The 15,915-nt window shown below is 52.1% G+C and overlaps 1 protein-coding gene across 1 annotated transcript in view; it reads left to right on the forward strand.

Moving 5' to 3' along the window:
* The window catches only part of GMPR (guanosine monophosphate reductase), a 39,917-nt gene extending 26,802 nt beyond the window's left edge, over positions 1-13,115 (forward strand). Inside the window, exons 6-9 of the mRNA XM_084872744.1 lie at positions 256-362; positions 6,315-6,357; positions 9,143-9,302; positions 12,646-13,115. Coding sequence (XP_084728870.1) covers positions 256-362; positions 6,315-6,357; positions 9,143-9,302; positions 12,646-12,826 — 491 coding nt within the window. The 3' untranslated portion in view covers positions 12,827-13,115. The remainder of the gene's footprint in view (positions 1-255; positions 363-6,314; positions 6,358-9,142; positions 9,303-12,645) is intronic.
* Positions 13,116-15,915: the final 2,800 nt, after the last annotated feature.

A 15,915-nucleotide genomic window follows, 5' to 3' on the forward strand; every position in this document is an offset into this window, starting at 1 on the left:
TGGCCAGTCAGGGGAGCTGATGTCATTGGGGAGAGTGAGGGTGGCAGGCTGTGGGCTGGGTTATGTTTGAGATGTGAGCCGGTGACAGCTGTGAGGGCCTGAAGGGCTGCATGGCCATATAGTGTGCTTTTAACTACTCTGTCGAGTTGCTGGGCAGTCCCTCCCTCGTGCCTCTCCTCTGCCATGTGACAGTGATGGGGGCTCACTTTGTGTCCCATTCTGCTCATGCATGAACCCTCTCTCTCCTCCACCCAGGTTCTGTGTGCACCACCCGCACCAAGACCGGGGTGGGCTACCCCCAGCTGAGTGCCGTGATTGAATGCGCAGACTCTGCCCACGGCCTGAAGGGGCACATCATCTCTGTAAGTTTCCAAGCGGGGCTGGGGGTCAGATGGGGGAGCACCTCAGGAGTGCAGGCCCTGAGGCAGCCCTGCTTCCAGCTGCCACTCACCCAGCAGCATCCTGTGGGCCTGGGAGTGAGCAGCCTGCGGTCACAGCTCACCCAGTGAGCATGGCAGGCACCTTAGTAAGAATTCTAGTCGTAACAACTCAGGGTGGCAGGTAGCATGGTGGCAGGTAGGTGGGAGCTTTGAGGAAGGGAGAGGGCCGCCCCAGATGGGGTCTGAAACAAGAGATACATGTTGTCTCACAGCCTGGAGGCCAAATTCCGAGGTGAAGGTGCTGGCAGGGCCATGGACACTCTAACTCTAGGAAGGCTCTGTTCCAGGCCCCTCGAGCTTCTAATAGTTCCCTGGCTTGCGGCACCATCATTGCAGTTTTCATATAGTGCCCTCCCTGTGTGCATGTCTGTCTTTGTGTCCAAATTTCTCCTTCTTATAAGAACATCAGTCCTCGGATTGGAGGCAGGACGACCTCACTTCAGCTGGTCACATCTCGGTGGTGCGGGTGTGCCAGTGGGTCAGCGGGTGCCGGGGTGAGAGCACGTGCAGTGGCGTGTTGGGGGCAGCAGTCAGATTTTTGTGGTTTGACGTGTATGGGGAGGAAGTGAGGAAAGGCAGGTCTCATCCACTAGCGCCAGGGAACAAGCAGACTTGTCAGCTAGGGGCAGTGTGGCCTGGTGCTCCGAGGTTCTTCACTTTCCATTAACATGAGAGATTTCCTAGAAGGGGTTAGAAGTTCGTTTTGAGCAAATGAAGTCCACAGACTTATGTGGGTCTGTACCCTTGACTTCAGCTCATTCCTCTGACTAGCTGAGTGTCTTAGGGTTCAGAGCTGCCTTTTTACCCACCTTCCCTTTGACCAATGGAGTTTCACAAGTAGTTTTCTCTCACTTGCTGGCTGTCCTCACCCCGCTGGAAACCCATCAGACGTTTTGGATTCTGCCACTTTGTCCAGGTGCCTTCCAGCTGTCTCATTTCCCCCCTTAGTTGCTGAGTTAGCACATCCATGCTGGTGACATTCAGAAAGAAGCCACAACATGGTCTGTTCAGCAGGTGCTTACACCCAAGCGGCTGGACTTGAATCAGGTTTCTATTTATTGTGGCCCATGTGGGCTCTGAGAGGCAGAGAGCAAAAAATTCAGGAACACCCCCCACCCCCCTGCCCCATGTAGGTGAGGATGAAGGTGTGACCAGTTAATTTGCTCTTGTCATCTGCTAAAGACATCACACAAAGGAGAGGATTTTAAACAACTTTGGAGGAAGTAATGGCTGTCACTTATTGAGCATCTACTATATGCCAGACAAAACATATATATAATCTTTAATCCTTGGAACAACCTGTGGGTAGCTATTATCTTTTGATAGGTGTATTAGATAGGGTTTTCTAGAGAAGCATCCAGTAGAGAGTGTGTGTTGTGTGTGTGTGTGTGTGTGTCTAGAGAGAGAGAGAGAGAGAGAGAGAGAGAGAGAGAGAGATTTATTGGAGGGAACTGGTTCATGTGCTTACGGAGGGTGAGAAGTGCCATCTGCAGGATGACTCAGCAAGCTAGAGAAAGCTGATGGTGGAGTTCAGTCTGGGTCTGCAGGCCTGAGAACCTGGAAGAGCCAGCATTTCACTTGGAACCAGAAGGAGGAAAAAGCTCATTTCCCAATTCAAAGGCAGTCAATTAGGAAAAGTTCTCTTGGCGTTGAATCGTAAATCAGCGAATGAGATACAAGACGCCTTAATGAGCCAATTAATTAGGTGCCGTTTATTGTGCGAGGCTCAGAGGGAGGTATCTCTTCCAAATCTCTGAGCCACACATACAGGAAGTCTCCCATGTTTATACTTTTCAAGCCTCTTTGTTTGCAGATATTACAAAGGGCTCTGTGTGAGTTATTGTTACAGACAGTTGTAACCTTGAATACATAATGAGTTAGTGCTTGGCATAAGGATATGGGAATTATTATCAGTGTTAGTCTATATTAGTCTATTGCATTGGATGGCTAGCTTGCAAGGTCAGACAGTTAAGTTTATCTTTTTTTATTATTTGAACTAAAAGTCATTTTATAGAATAAGAAGAGACTGTCTTAAAGTGACATAGTTTATATTGACAGAGTTTATGGGACAGGGATTATCTAACAATAGCAGAGACTTTCAAACACCAGTTTTTTTTATTCAAGATGGAGGTTACAATGCTTCATTGGGAAGGGTCAACTTTTTTGTTCCATTTAAGCCTTCAACTGATTAGATGGGACCCACCCACATTGAGAGGACAATCTGCTTTACCCAGTCTACTTATTCAAATGTGACCCTTATCCACAAACACCCCACAGACACACACAGGTTAACGTTTAACCAGTCAAGGTGACACATACAATTAATAAGCATCCCTGGTGAGGAGACTGAGGCTTTGAGTCCTTAAGTAACTTGTTCAGCATCACACTGATGGTAGGCGGCAGAGTCACCACTCAGACCAAAGTCTGTTCATCTCTGGTGTTCCACTTTCCCCCCTGACCTCCCTCATTAAAAATGAGGGAGCTCCAAGAGGGTGAAGGGCTTGCTGCAGTCACAAAGAATGCAGGTTCCGCAGGATCCCGAGCCTGCTCATGTTCCCACCACATTGCTTCAGGAAACTTCAGTTTTACCTGTTCCACTAGAGGGCCAGTGCACAAAATTCATGCAATGGGCTCAGCCCTCGTAGCCCTGGCTTCCTCTGGAAGGTCATCCAGAAGCACGTCCGGAAGGTTGTTCGACTTTCTGGGCTAATTAGCATATTATGCCTTTATTGTTATAGATACCAAGTCCTTCCCCCTCAGAGTCCTCGAGCACAGAGTCAAGAATCAGCACCCACCAGACAATTGGAAAGGGAGGGATTTATACCAACAACCCAATGGCTTGGACTTTGTAACGCTGATGGGACTAGTATTGTCTCTTCTGTACTTGAGTTCAACGTGCTTATCACGGAGGTTGTGGGGGTCTGTTAATGAGAGAGCGTTGGTTCATTCAAAGCAGCCCCAGCCTTCTCCTTCCCTACACCCAGGCGGTGCCCTCGTCTCCTCATTGGCCCTTGGCCAAGAAGTAAAGGTTGATCAGCAAATTTCCTATAATTTTATATTATTTTATTTATTTATTAATATTTTTATTGATTTTTTTACAGAGAGGAAGAGAGAGGGATAGTTAGAAACATCGATGAGAGAGAAACATTGATCAGCTGCCTCTTGCACACCCCCTACTGGGGATGTGCTCGCAACCAAGGTACATGCCCTTGACTGGAATTGAACCTGGGACCCTTCAGTCTGCAGGCTGATGCTCTATCCACTGAGCCAAACCGGTTTTGGCGCATATAATTTTATTGATTTAATGTAGTACTTTACGAACAGCTAGACCTTTATTTACAATAGAAATACCTACACAAATTATTTCAAATAATTTTTTTTTAGGTTTGAAAAATTCCTCAACAAAAGTAGGTTTAGCTTAGAAAAAGTTAGAAAATGCAAATAAAAGTAAAGGAAATAAATATGACTAGGACTGCCAGCATCTTAGGCTAAACGCTGCTAATGCTTTGATAGGTATGCTTCTAGACATTTTTAGTTTTCTCTTAACCACGGTTCTAGTCTTCTTCTATTATTATAGCTGTGTGACCTTGGGCAAGTCATTCAACCTTTCTGAGCCTCCCTTATCCTCCCCAGACTCCTCCCCCCTTACAAAATACCAACTTCAGGTTCTTGTGGTGATTGAATAGACAAGGCAAGTTTGGAACAGTTCCTGGCTTATAGTCGGTGTTTGATTCAAATTTCTTCTGCCTACCCCATGCTTGCTTTTACTACCCCTTATTTTAGGGACAAGCAAGGCTCTTTTTTTTTTTTTTTTTTTTTTTTTTTTTTAAGAAGAGGTAACCTGACAGTTCACTGATTGAACACCATTCATGTAATGTGATGCCTTTCCTACTAAAGTGTAATGCTAACACCCATGAAACACAAAACACGCAGCCCTCTGAGTACCTGCATACCCTTTTAGTGTGTGTGCTGCTGGCACACACCCTGCACATTTCCTTTAAAACCAGCTTCCAGCAGCTATGAATGTTTCTGTATGAAAACCAATGTCTTCCATCGCCGGAGGTTGTCCCTACTGCTCTGCCTCCTGAGAACATGGAATCATGCTTTGAACAAGTTTGGGAACCATCTGTAAATGGAAGCAGGGAGCGACCGCATGCCCTGAGGCATGGTGTGATGTTGGGGTGCACTGGGCGATGTGTCATCAGCGTGTTGCTCTGCAGTGTTTATTTCACGGTGGGCGCCCAGACAGAGCGGGCAGAGGCTGCAGTGAAAGTGACTTTTCTCCACCGCACGTCACACGTCCTGTTCGCTGCACATCCGGCCCGTCCTGGCAGCAGAGCGCACTTGCTCAGGGTCCTGGCAGCTCAGGTCTTCTGCGGCTTCACACTGACCACAGTGACGTGGAATTTCAGGGCCCCACAGGAGACACCCCAGCAGTCATAGGCTACTTACTCACACACAAGTGAGCAAAAGGTGTCAGGGGTGTGTGAGTGTGTGTGTGTGTGTGTGTGTGTGTGTGTGTGTTTAAAGTCAAATATTGTTAGGGAACTATTTGTTGTTAATCTCACTAGAGGATATTTTTTCCATTACTTTTTCAGAGAGAGTGGATGGAGAGAAAAAGAACGTCAAATGTGAAAGAGACACATTGACTGGTCGCCTCCGGCTTGCTCCCCAAACATGAAACCCAGTACATGCCCTTGACCCAGAACGAAACCTGCGACCCTCCCACATGCAGGCCCATGCTCTAACCACCTAGCAACATCAGCCAGGGCTGGTAGGGTTCCATTTTAACAGAAGCATGAGTTTATTATCCTAAGTTGTGATTATAGGTTTGAAACCCTATAGTGTTGTACTGATTTAGATAAAGAGGTAACGCACTTTGAAAATAACTGGCAGGACACGTGAAGGGCATATGGGTTGTACCTTTGAAAGAGCAACTCCAGCGGCGCACCCACCTTCCTGCCAATTGCAAAGCAAGGCGGTCTGGTGGCCTGTGTTCTGTGTTCTTCCCAGTGCTCTTTGCCGCCCTGAGGGTGGGCCCCACCTTCCTGCAACAGATGCTTCCCTCAGAGACCTGCTGTTTCTCTAAGACCGGCCCTGAGTTTGGGCTCTATCACTTCTCACCGCCCTGATCGCCAGCCCCGCCTGCCCCGTGCATTTGCCTCCTGGCCTCTCCCAGTGGGCCTGGCTGCTGCTTCAGACCACCCTGCACCCTTACCCTTCTTGGACCCCACACGGCCACACTGCGCACAGAATAGCAGGGAGCTGGTCACGTTGTGCCCTCTGTGTGTGTGGGGAAGCACAGCGGCTTTACATCCGGGAAACCAGGTTACTGGCATTTGAATATAACCCCGCCAGGCAGCCCAGGATAACAGGCTGTCCTGGGTGGGGAGGGCGAGTGTCACGAACGCATGTCTGACTAAGGTAACTGGGCACATTACATGAAGGGGAATTAGAAACACGGGGGGCCTGGGAATATAAAGGACCGAACTCGGTGTCCTTTCTGGCTCTTAAAATAAGCCACCCCTTGTACTAAATAAATCTCACCTCACTCCAGGCAGGTGGGGAGAGGTGACTACTGAATGAGAGCAAACTGGGAGGGCGGATGGCTGGGCGTGCTGAGGAAGAGCCTGGAGGAGGAGGAGGAGGAGGAAGAGGAGGAGGAAGAGGGGGGAGCCCCCCTGGTGCTCAGCAGCTTCCCAGGCAGAGGGCAGGGCTGGGGTGGACGGTGCCTGTTGAGGGGAGTGTTGGCTTTGGCTCTGAGGGTTGTGTACTTGGCTGGGGTGGGTATAGGTATCAACTCCCAGTCACCTCAGGGGAGAGGGAGGGCCTGGTGAGCTCCCACTGACACCCTTTCTGCTCTCCTCTTTGAAGGATGGAGGCTGCACGTGTCCAGGAGATGTCGCCAAAGCCTTTGGTGAGGAGAATGGAGGGCGGGGTGGGGTGGAGGCAGGGCAGCTCTCTGCAGCTGTGAGCTGGCTGAGGGGTGGGAACCTGGAAGGGAGGTTGGGGGGAATCTGGAATGAGGAGGTGGAACCTGCAGGGGTTTTTCTGGGCCAGTCCTGAGTGTCCTCTCCCTGGATTTCAGACCCAAATCCTGGCATCAGTTTCATTCTGGCTCAGCAGAGCAGGCCGAGCACCCATGGATAGATTTAGGGATGGCATCCTGCAGGCAAGGGGTGGTGAAGTCATGGCTCAGAAATCACGGCTGAGAAGGCTCAGGTCTTGTAGAAAGGACTGGATCAGGTCCAAATAAGCAGTAACCTCAGGGAGGGTCTGTGGGGAAACCCCAGCAGGGGGCTGGCTTCTCAGAAGCAGTTTCTTACAGGAGGCTGAGGAGCCCGTTTCCCACTAGGGGGCAGCAGTGTCCTGCTGTGAGCCAGAGGGTTTTTCTCAGGAAAGCATCTCAACACACTGTGCCCACCGCTTACCCCTCAACCCGTGCAAACTTTGTGCAGAGGTCAGAGCTGCCCACACGGCTGGGTCCTCCGGAGTGTGGAGTGGGAGCCCTATGTATTGACTGGCAGGAGGCAGAAACCGAACTCCATGGCTCCACCCTCCTCTCCTGTCCTCACAGTCACATTTGTGGTTGATTTATTTGTTCTTGCTCAATGAAGGGAGACTTGTTGGCATCAGGGATGCCCGTGGCTCTTCCCCTCACCAGTGTGGCCCCTCCCCCCCCCATCACTGGTTCAGAGTTCACCCCATGGAATGGCCTAGGCTTGGGCACTGGCTCTCGCTTTGTTTTTAAACACTGGTAATGACAAAAGGAAGCATGGGGCAGTGTTCTCAGCAGCTGGGTTTGTAGCAACCCTGGAGAATGTCCCAGGGACAAGGCTCCAAGAGGCAAATGACAAAGTCAGGGTCCCAGCCTTGGGGCGGAGCAGGGAGAACACAGGCCTCTCACTGTCCTGGTACGCTCAGTTACCTTGATGGAAGGGCCACCGGCCAAGGACATTTTCACTTTTGACTTTTGAGCAGCCTCTTCTCCATGCTGATGGGTGGGAGCAGCATCTTCTCAATGGTGCACGCGTGTCCCTGCTCAGAGTGGGAGCTGAGTACACTTTAAGGTGCCTGGTCCCGAAGAAGGAGCCTTGTAGGTAGCAGGTCTGGGTGAGGTTCCTGGTGTCTTTCCTCGTCCGCTCTCCCTCCAGCAAGTGCAGGGGGAGCTAGGGAGCGTGAGAAGAGGGACTGGATCAGGGAACATGCTGGTGGGAAAGGCCTGGAAGGGTCAGAAACGAGGTTCATTAGAAGCCTCTTCAAAGCACCATTGAGGACCTGTGTCTGTGCTCCCGCTGTTTCCATCTGCTCCCAGGCTGTGGTCATCAGGGGGCCTGGCTGACTTCCGCTTTCTCAGTCACCTTATAATCATGGCACAGGGACCACGGAGCCAACATCTGTGTTAGGGACCCTGCAAGGAATGGCTCAAAGCTGGTTACAGGCGGGAAGCCCTGTGGTGCCAGGCCAAAGGGCCTGCTGGGCAGCCTGCCTGTCAGAGATGCTGGCAGAAGGCACTGTAAGGCCGAGCCCCCAACCCACCCCCGGAGTCCTCATAACTATTTAAATAACCAGATGGAAGGGGTCATGGCCACTTTTCAGGGTTCCTATGCTTGCTCCTCCTTGTCCTTCATCCTAATGACTTAAGGCAGTGGTTGGCAAACTCAACAGTCAACAGAGCCAAATATCAACAGTACAACGATTGAAATTTCTTTTGAGAGCCATAGTTTAAACTTAAACTATCTAGGTAGGTACATTGTTATTAACTTAATTAGGGTACTACTAAGTTGGCCTTTGCTAAAAACTCAAGGAGCCAAAGAGCCGCATGTGGCTCGAGAGCCACAGTTTGCTGACCACTGACGTAGTGTATCTGTCCCCTGGTGTCCTCGTGTTCCGAATGTGAACCCTCGCTAGGACTTCCTGGGCAGCGGCTGCAGCGGTTTGTAGCAGTCGGTGGAGACCCTGTCTGCACAGCTGTCCATGGACAGCGGGGGGGTGGGACGGTTTCTGTTCACATACACCCTTTACTTCCTTCACAACCAGGCATGGGCGTCTCCCATGTGCCAGGCACTGGGACAGACCTGGGACACGGCAGTGGCCAGTCCTGCTGCTCCAGCAGCTCCTGGCCCTGTCCCAGTGCAGCCTTCAAAGGCAGCGTCAACACCCCTGTGTCCTCTGCACCTGGCCTGGAGGCTTCATGCCATTTGGTGATTAACATGGGATATTATTTATTCTATTATAGAAGGCAAATATCACAACAGAGGTGGGAGGTGGAGTTTTACACTATACATGTCCATGCGTACATACACACGTGCAGGTTTCTGTCCTTCATGCCATTCTGGTATAGGAGGTTTGGTCTGCTCCGAGGCCTCACGATGTACACAGTGTGAGCGTGCCAAGAGCTGAAGGTAGACCAGACGCCTGGTGGGGACCTTGTAGAGCAGATACTGCATCAGGGATAAGATGGACAGCGGGCAACTTCCAATGCTGCTCAGAGTCTAAGTTCACCCTCGGAAGGTGCTCATTGTTGACGACGGAGGACTGGCCCTTGTTAAACTTTGTCCGGAGGGGAGAGGTGGGCTTCTCTTTGGATGGTAACTAGGTGGCGGGAGGGTGAGAGGGGGTGGCACTTGGATCTTCCCGGAGCCTGTTTTCTCTGAGCTCTTTCCATTGCTGCTTCCTCCTGTCCCACGCTGGGCGTGTAGGAGCCGGAGCAGACTTCGTCATGCTCGGAGGCATGTTCTCGGGCCACGCTGAGTGTGCTGGGGAGGTGATTGAGAGGGACGGGCAGAAGCTCAAGCTCTTCTACGGGATGAGCTCCGAAACAGCCATGATGAAACACGCAGGAGGGGTGGCCGAGTACAGGTAAGGCTTCTCACCAGCACGGACTGGCATTTCTCCTGCTCCTCTCCGAAACGGGTGGAAGCAGGTCTCAGAGCACGGTGCTTCTCTTTATAGTAAAGCACCACGGGCAGGGGCTGCAAAACCTGTCTTGCTCTTTGTAAGTAGCCATACTTTTACCCAGCTAGTGTGCAGTGCTGGGGGCCCTCAGAAGGCAGTGATGGCAGAGCTGATTGGGGATGGGTTGGACATGGACTGGGGTGTGTGAGAGTAGGGAGGGCTCCTGCTCACCAGTCCCCGAGGTGACACTCCAGACTTCCTTCTGGTAGAGCCTCTGCTGACCTCTCCCAGTGACCTCTGACCTCTAGCCTGGTATGTGTTCAGGCTGCGAGAATTGGGTTGAAGAAGGGTCTTCATTGCGTATGAAACAGGTTTGGTTCTGTACCATCACGTGGTGCTCAGCTTTCTTGAAGAATGCCATGTTTCGCCCACGGGCCTCACACAGCACCTGTCGGCTCTGACCATTGAAACAGGCGTCATCTTTAGCCACGTCATTGCCCCTCATTGTAGACGGGATGCTACATCTGCATTTCTTCTTTTTTTAAATCCATGATCCTGAAAGATAACCTGGCCTTTAGTTCACTTTCATCTGTTATTGGTTTACCTTTAAGTTAGGTTTATTGGGGCGACAGTGGTTAAAATCACTTCCATTTTATTGCCTGCATGTGTGTTTATATGATGATATATCTATGATCTTGCCCTGCTCCAGAGAGGCTGCTGTTGCCCTTATTGGGGTTGGCGCTGATGACAGGGCACATGGAGGGGCAGGACGGAGGTCCTTAGACTCAGGAGAAAGTCCCCTGTGGGAGGCCAACTGTCTTTCCCCAGAAGCCTCAGCGCTGGGATGGAACCCAAGCCCTCTGTGTCCTACCATTCCTACCCTCCATGTCCCACTATTCCTTCCACACTAACCGCTTATTGTAAGGACATGGGATCCAGGTGCATTACATAAGGTTCAAACCAATCCAGAGGTGAAACATCAGCACTCGCAGAGATTTGCAGTGGGCGGGCAGGTGGGCAGGCGGGGGCAGTGTGGGGCACCATCTCTCAAGCTCTTTCTTCTGTAGGGAACCGGGGACTTCCATCCTCTCTCTGCCAGTCTTTCTCTTTTGGGGGGACCTCAATAAATAGAACATTATAGAATGGGGAAGGCGGGGTGGGAAAGAGGAGTAGGGGACTGACTGGCCACCTCTGATGATCAGAGCAAGGGCACACTCCTTCCCCGCAGCCTGTGTGGTGACTGATGGAGGAGGGGAGACCTCTGGCCAAGCTCCCCGCTTTCCCAGCAGCCACTGTCACATCCCAGGTGGGCGGGGCCTCCTGGGCACTGGGGTGTGAGGAGCCATGGGGGGCGGCAGTTGGCCACTTTGCCTGGAGTACACTGTTTGCCCTGTAGCTGTCGCATCTGTTTTGGGGTCTAAGAAAAGCAGACAGGGAAGGCCCACGAGGCTCCAGCATGGACAGAAGCCAAGGGGCCAAAAGAAAAGTCATCTCCTGTCACGTCAGCAGGGTCCAGACACAACAGGTGATAAAATATTCAGGAGCAACAAGACTCTTATCTGAACGTGTATTTGAACCTTTGACAAGAAAGAGACACCCTTGGAGGAATCAGGACTTTGACCCAAAAAGCAGCCTGAGCCCTGCAGGATGTATCTGTTTTCCATCTTCCTTTTCCTCCCTTCCTTCCTTCCACCTTTCCCTCTCTTTTCCTGGGCATTTGCAGCCTCATCACCATTGTCTCCTCATGAGAATGGTTCTCCTCATTGACATTATATTTAGTTAAGACCCCGTTATGTATGCTGTGCTAGTTCCTTCCCAGTCGTTAACCATTTATTCAGTCCTCACGCTGTCCATCCTTAGGAGATCAAAGCACCATTGTTTTACAGATGAGAAGACTTGAGCGGCAGCAGTAAAGGACTTGCAAAAGGTGCTGTCAGCAGTTAGCAGAGAACCAGGATGAGAATCTGGGCGATTTCCAGGAAGCCCCCGAAGGCCTGGGCCTCAGAAAATGAAAGGGCAGGCATGGCAGGCACGCGTGCAAGGACGCTGGTCTCTGGTCACAGAGAGCAGTGACCTGAGTCTCCCGCTTCCTGGTATCAGTGCCCTAAGCCAGCCGCTAGGCCAGCCCGTGGTCTAGTCATGGTCTACACAGACTTCACCCAAGGGCAGTCTTGCATGTGTAGGTTTCAGTGTACAAGAGTTTTTCCCTTTTGAAATTTCAGGTACTATGTTTCTAATCAGGAGGTAGTATTTTAATAGTTGAAGAGAGACCAGCTAGAGAAAGTTCCAGTAACAATTTGGTAATTGTTAAAATTTCCAGATTGGCCCTTAGGTGGGGCTAGCTCTGTATACATTGGGGGTCTCCTTTTTTGCGCAGTCTCTCCAAAAGCAGGTCTGGACCGTGTCCCCATTTGGCAGGAAGGGACCTGACATGTGGAGTCAGTGTCACTGGAGGCTTTGTGAGGAAGGGCCAACTCAGCAAGGACAGATTTTGGGTTTGCACGTTACACTGGACCGGAGTTTCTGAATGCTCCTCCAGAAACAGGAAGATGCTAACCTAAGCTCTCAAGGCTCGGTGCTATAAAAGTCCCAAGTTCTACTCTGGTTCCACCTTGCTGGGACCTTACCCCACACCCAGCACCGCAGGTGTATGACTTGCGTGAGCGCGGGAGTGAGCTGGGGGAATGTGCCCCTGGGAAGGCAGGCCGTTGGACTGGAGTCAGGGCATCTTGCTGGTGGAGGTGCCTACATAACCTGCTGGGTGAGAGTGTGCATTTCATTGGCAGCCTCCTCCTCCTCCTCCTCCTCTTCCTCCTCCTCCTCCTCCTCCTCCTCCCCTACTCCTTGGGAGACGCTCAGGTGAAGCTCCAGGGTCTTCTGTTGTTGATCAGGGAGGGGAGAAGGGGCGGTGTCGGGTTGGCCTGGAGATAACCCCCCACTTCTGCTCTCCTGCCCACAGCGGGAGACAGGAGCTCAGACAGGTGGGGAGAAAGGTGAAGTGAGTTTCTGTGGGGCAGAGGGGAGGCCCGCTGCTGAGAGGAATGCGTTGAGCAGGTCCGGGTTGCTCACAGATGCTTCCCTGGTGCTCTGAGCAGCTGGCAGGAGGTCAGGCATTTCAGGTGGGAGGACCTGCCCATCTGAGATGCGGGCGGGCGGGGCCAGCCTTGTATTTGAGGCCTTGGGGGCGTGGGGTCAGGGGCCTTTGGCTACCAGAGGGCCCTGGGGCTGCTTCAGGGGCGAGAGCTGGGAGTAACTGGTCCCTAAGGAAGAAGAGATGGGGTAAAAAAGCACTTCCTTTTTCTCCCAGAGCGTCGGAGGGCAAGACGGTGGAAGTGCCTTACAGAGGAAATGTAGAACACACGATCCTGGATATCCTGGGGGGACTGAGGTCGACTTGCACCTACGTGGGGGCTGCCAAGCTCAAAGAGCTCAGCAAGAGGACGACATTCATCCGGGTGACCCAGCAGCACAACACAGTGTTCGGCTAGCCTGGGGCAGGTGCCGGCTGGAAGCTTCCACACGCTGTGTCCACATCCCCGACCATCTGAGCTTCGGGCTGCTCCCGAATGGCGGGACCTGCCGCCCCTCCTGCCGCCTGGAGGCACCGGGTCCCCTGGTGCCTGTGGTGGGGCAGGAGGCAGAGCACTGAGAGGGTCAGTGGTCGTTGCCAGCTGCCCGGAACTCATAACCTCATTGTGAAAACTAACACTCGTACCTTTTTCTTTGTTTTTTAAAAAGAAAATGGTTTCACTTGAATATACTGCTGTTACCTTCAGACGTACCGAGTCCCGGAGTTTGCTTTTTCAGGAACCACATTGTAGGGGGATCTGGGGGTTTCCCACCTCCTTCCCAGACACGCCAGCTGGTGGCTTTAAGTCCAGATACCTGGAAGGGGGAGGGGGAACAGTGAGGGTAACCAGTCTCCCCGCTCCGGCTTCCTTCCGTTTTCTGGAGAAGAACCAAAGCACAGAAGGAGGGGTGAGGAGGCGCCGGCTTCCACAGCTCCTCTCAGAGGGCGGGGATCTGTGTCATCACCTTTGTTAGCCGAGTCTTTTGGGACCAGGTCCTCTGCCCCTGCCAGTTGGTGCTCCTTCTGGGACGCTGTCCCTGTCCCTTTCCTGGTTTGTCACTTAGCTTTGTTTCCTCCATCTCTTCCCCTTCCTTTCTGAGTCCCAACTTGCCTGGCTGGCCTCTCTCTTCAAGAGATTATACATTACTTTGAAATTCCACACCATATTTTACTGAAAGGTTATCCACCCAAAAATTAGCAGGTAGAGTCCCATTGAAAAACAAACAAACAAGCAAAAAACCAGCAAACACTTTGACCGGCGGCTTCCTAAAAGCATTGTTTAAAACATGAGTTAGAACCGTCCCCTCATGGTGATTATGCTGTGAAGGAAGGACCACCGGTGTTCCTGGATAATGACCAACTCACCGGAGCATCGGTGTTTTCCTGGAGAGAGGACCCGGGCCTGGCAGGAGCCCTGCAGCTGGCCGCGGTGGCGCTGTGTCTGCTGTGTCCATGGTGAACGTGGGCACTGGTGACGGCTGGCCGCTTTCTGAAGCATTACTTGAGGGATAGGACTGGAGGGTGTGTGCAGACCAGGTGTTACTTCTAAAGAAGCAGACACAGGAGTAAACTTTTCCCTGAAAAGGCAGCAATGGCCCTAGAATAAGGAGGGCAACTGTAGGAGGGCAACCACTAAATCGCACACACTCAGAGTTCCGTTTTCAGTCTTATCAGAATACCATCAAAGACCCGCAACTTTAACTCCACTGGAATACCTTTCCCCCACACCCCTGGGGAACGATGTTTGTGCTGGTGGAAATGTGGATGGCTACACCTTGGAGATGTGGGGGTCAAGGAAGTGTAGTCAGAGCAAGATGTGGGGCTGTGCTGGAGGCACCCTGCCTTTTCTGCCTGCTGAGCAGGAGGGGTGAGCACCAGGCTGTCCTGTGGAAGATGGAAGATGTGCTTGACACTCCTCTTTATTGTTTCTTTATGCAAAACTAGGGGCCCAGTGCATGAATTCATGCAGCTAGAAAGGAACTGTGGGCCACAAGGTTGTGGTGGGCAGAGGGGCGGGTCTCGGTTCATCCTCTGAACCCCTGCCCGGCTCCTCCCACCATGGCTCCCAGTCTCTTGTCTGCCAGTAGCCCTGCTCCTGCCGCTGCCGCTCCCACACACTGATGGCCCCGGGCACACCCGCTGACGGCATGGAGCAATTGGGGCCGGTGCCAGCAGTGGGTGCCAGCATTGCTGTTGCCCCAATCACCCTCAGGAGCAGGGGGAGGTGGAGAAGCCCTGAGGGGCAATTGGGGCTGGCAGCAGGTGTAAGTGGGGCCAGCACCAGCAGCAGGTACAAGCACCTAGTGGGACCACGGTGTGTGGGAGCAAAGAATTTTCAGTAACCACCAGAGGCTCACCCCAATGACGGCAACTGGCACCCCGCCTTGGTCTGGAGCCCCCATTCACCTTCTCCAACATCCCACCACAGCATATGCCCGCCATGTTCTGCATGCACCCCCTGATGGTCAGCACACATCATAGTGACCAGTTGTTCAGCCATTTGGTCTCTTTGCATATTAGGGTTTTATATATAGATAGATGAGGGAGAGAGGTGAAGCAAAGGAGGACCTGAGGAGATCCACTTAAGATGTCCCAGCAGTAGTCAGTGGGAAGGGACTGTTACCAGTGTCTGCTCTTGGACTGGGCTCCTCCTGGGCTCCCCTCAGAGTGCCCAGGGTGGGGACACCCATCACCCGATGGCCCCTGTGGACAGCCCTCTGCTGGATGTCTGCTCATGCTACCTGTGTCGCGCAGCCTGCAGAGTGGCTCTTTCATTGCACCAACCAACTGAAGGCAGGTCCCTCGCTCAGGTTTTTAGGGATGTGAAAACTGAGTTATAGGAAAAGCCACACACTCTGCTGGGTCATCTGGAAGCAGAGGCTGCACAATTTGCAGTGACTCTAAGGCACCCACTTGGTAGCCAGTTCATCTCTGCCTCCAACAGGAGTGGGGGGAGGGGAGCCGCCCACAGACCAGGTGCATGTGGGACACAGATGGAAGCAGCCCTGTTGCCTGAGTGCAGGCCTCCGGGCAGCGGTAGCTGGGTGACGAGGGAAAGAGCCGGGAAACTGGGTGCATTCCTGTCCGTCTCGGGGTCCCGCTGTGTGCTTAACGGTGGCCAGGCCTCCCCACTGCAGCGGGGAAGCAAAGGCTTTTCTTAATCAGAGAGATCAGTCCAGGTGAGACTCACAGCCATCAGACCCCAAACTTGTAGATGTGGTAGTCATTAGCATCTACCATTAAAACAGGGCATGCAGCTAAAACCGGTTTGGCTCAGTGGATAGAGCGTCAGCCTGCAGACTGAAAGATCCCAGGTTCGATTCCGGTCAAGGGCATGTACCTTGGTTGCAGGCACATCCCCAGTGGGGAGTGTGCAGGAGGCAGCTGGTCGATGTTTCTCTCTCATCGATGTTTCTAACTCTCTATCCCTCTCTCTTCCTCTCTGTAAAAAATCAATAAAATATGTTAAAAAACAAAAAAAAGCAAAAAAAAAAACAAAACAAAAAA

Source organism: Pipistrellus hanaki (genome assembly GCF_964339955.1).
Source record: "Pipistrellus hanaki genome assembly, chromosome: 2".
In the NCBI taxonomy this organism is placed as follows: Eukaryota; Metazoa; Chordata; class Mammalia; order Chiroptera; family Vespertilionidae; genus Pipistrellus; species Pipistrellus hanaki.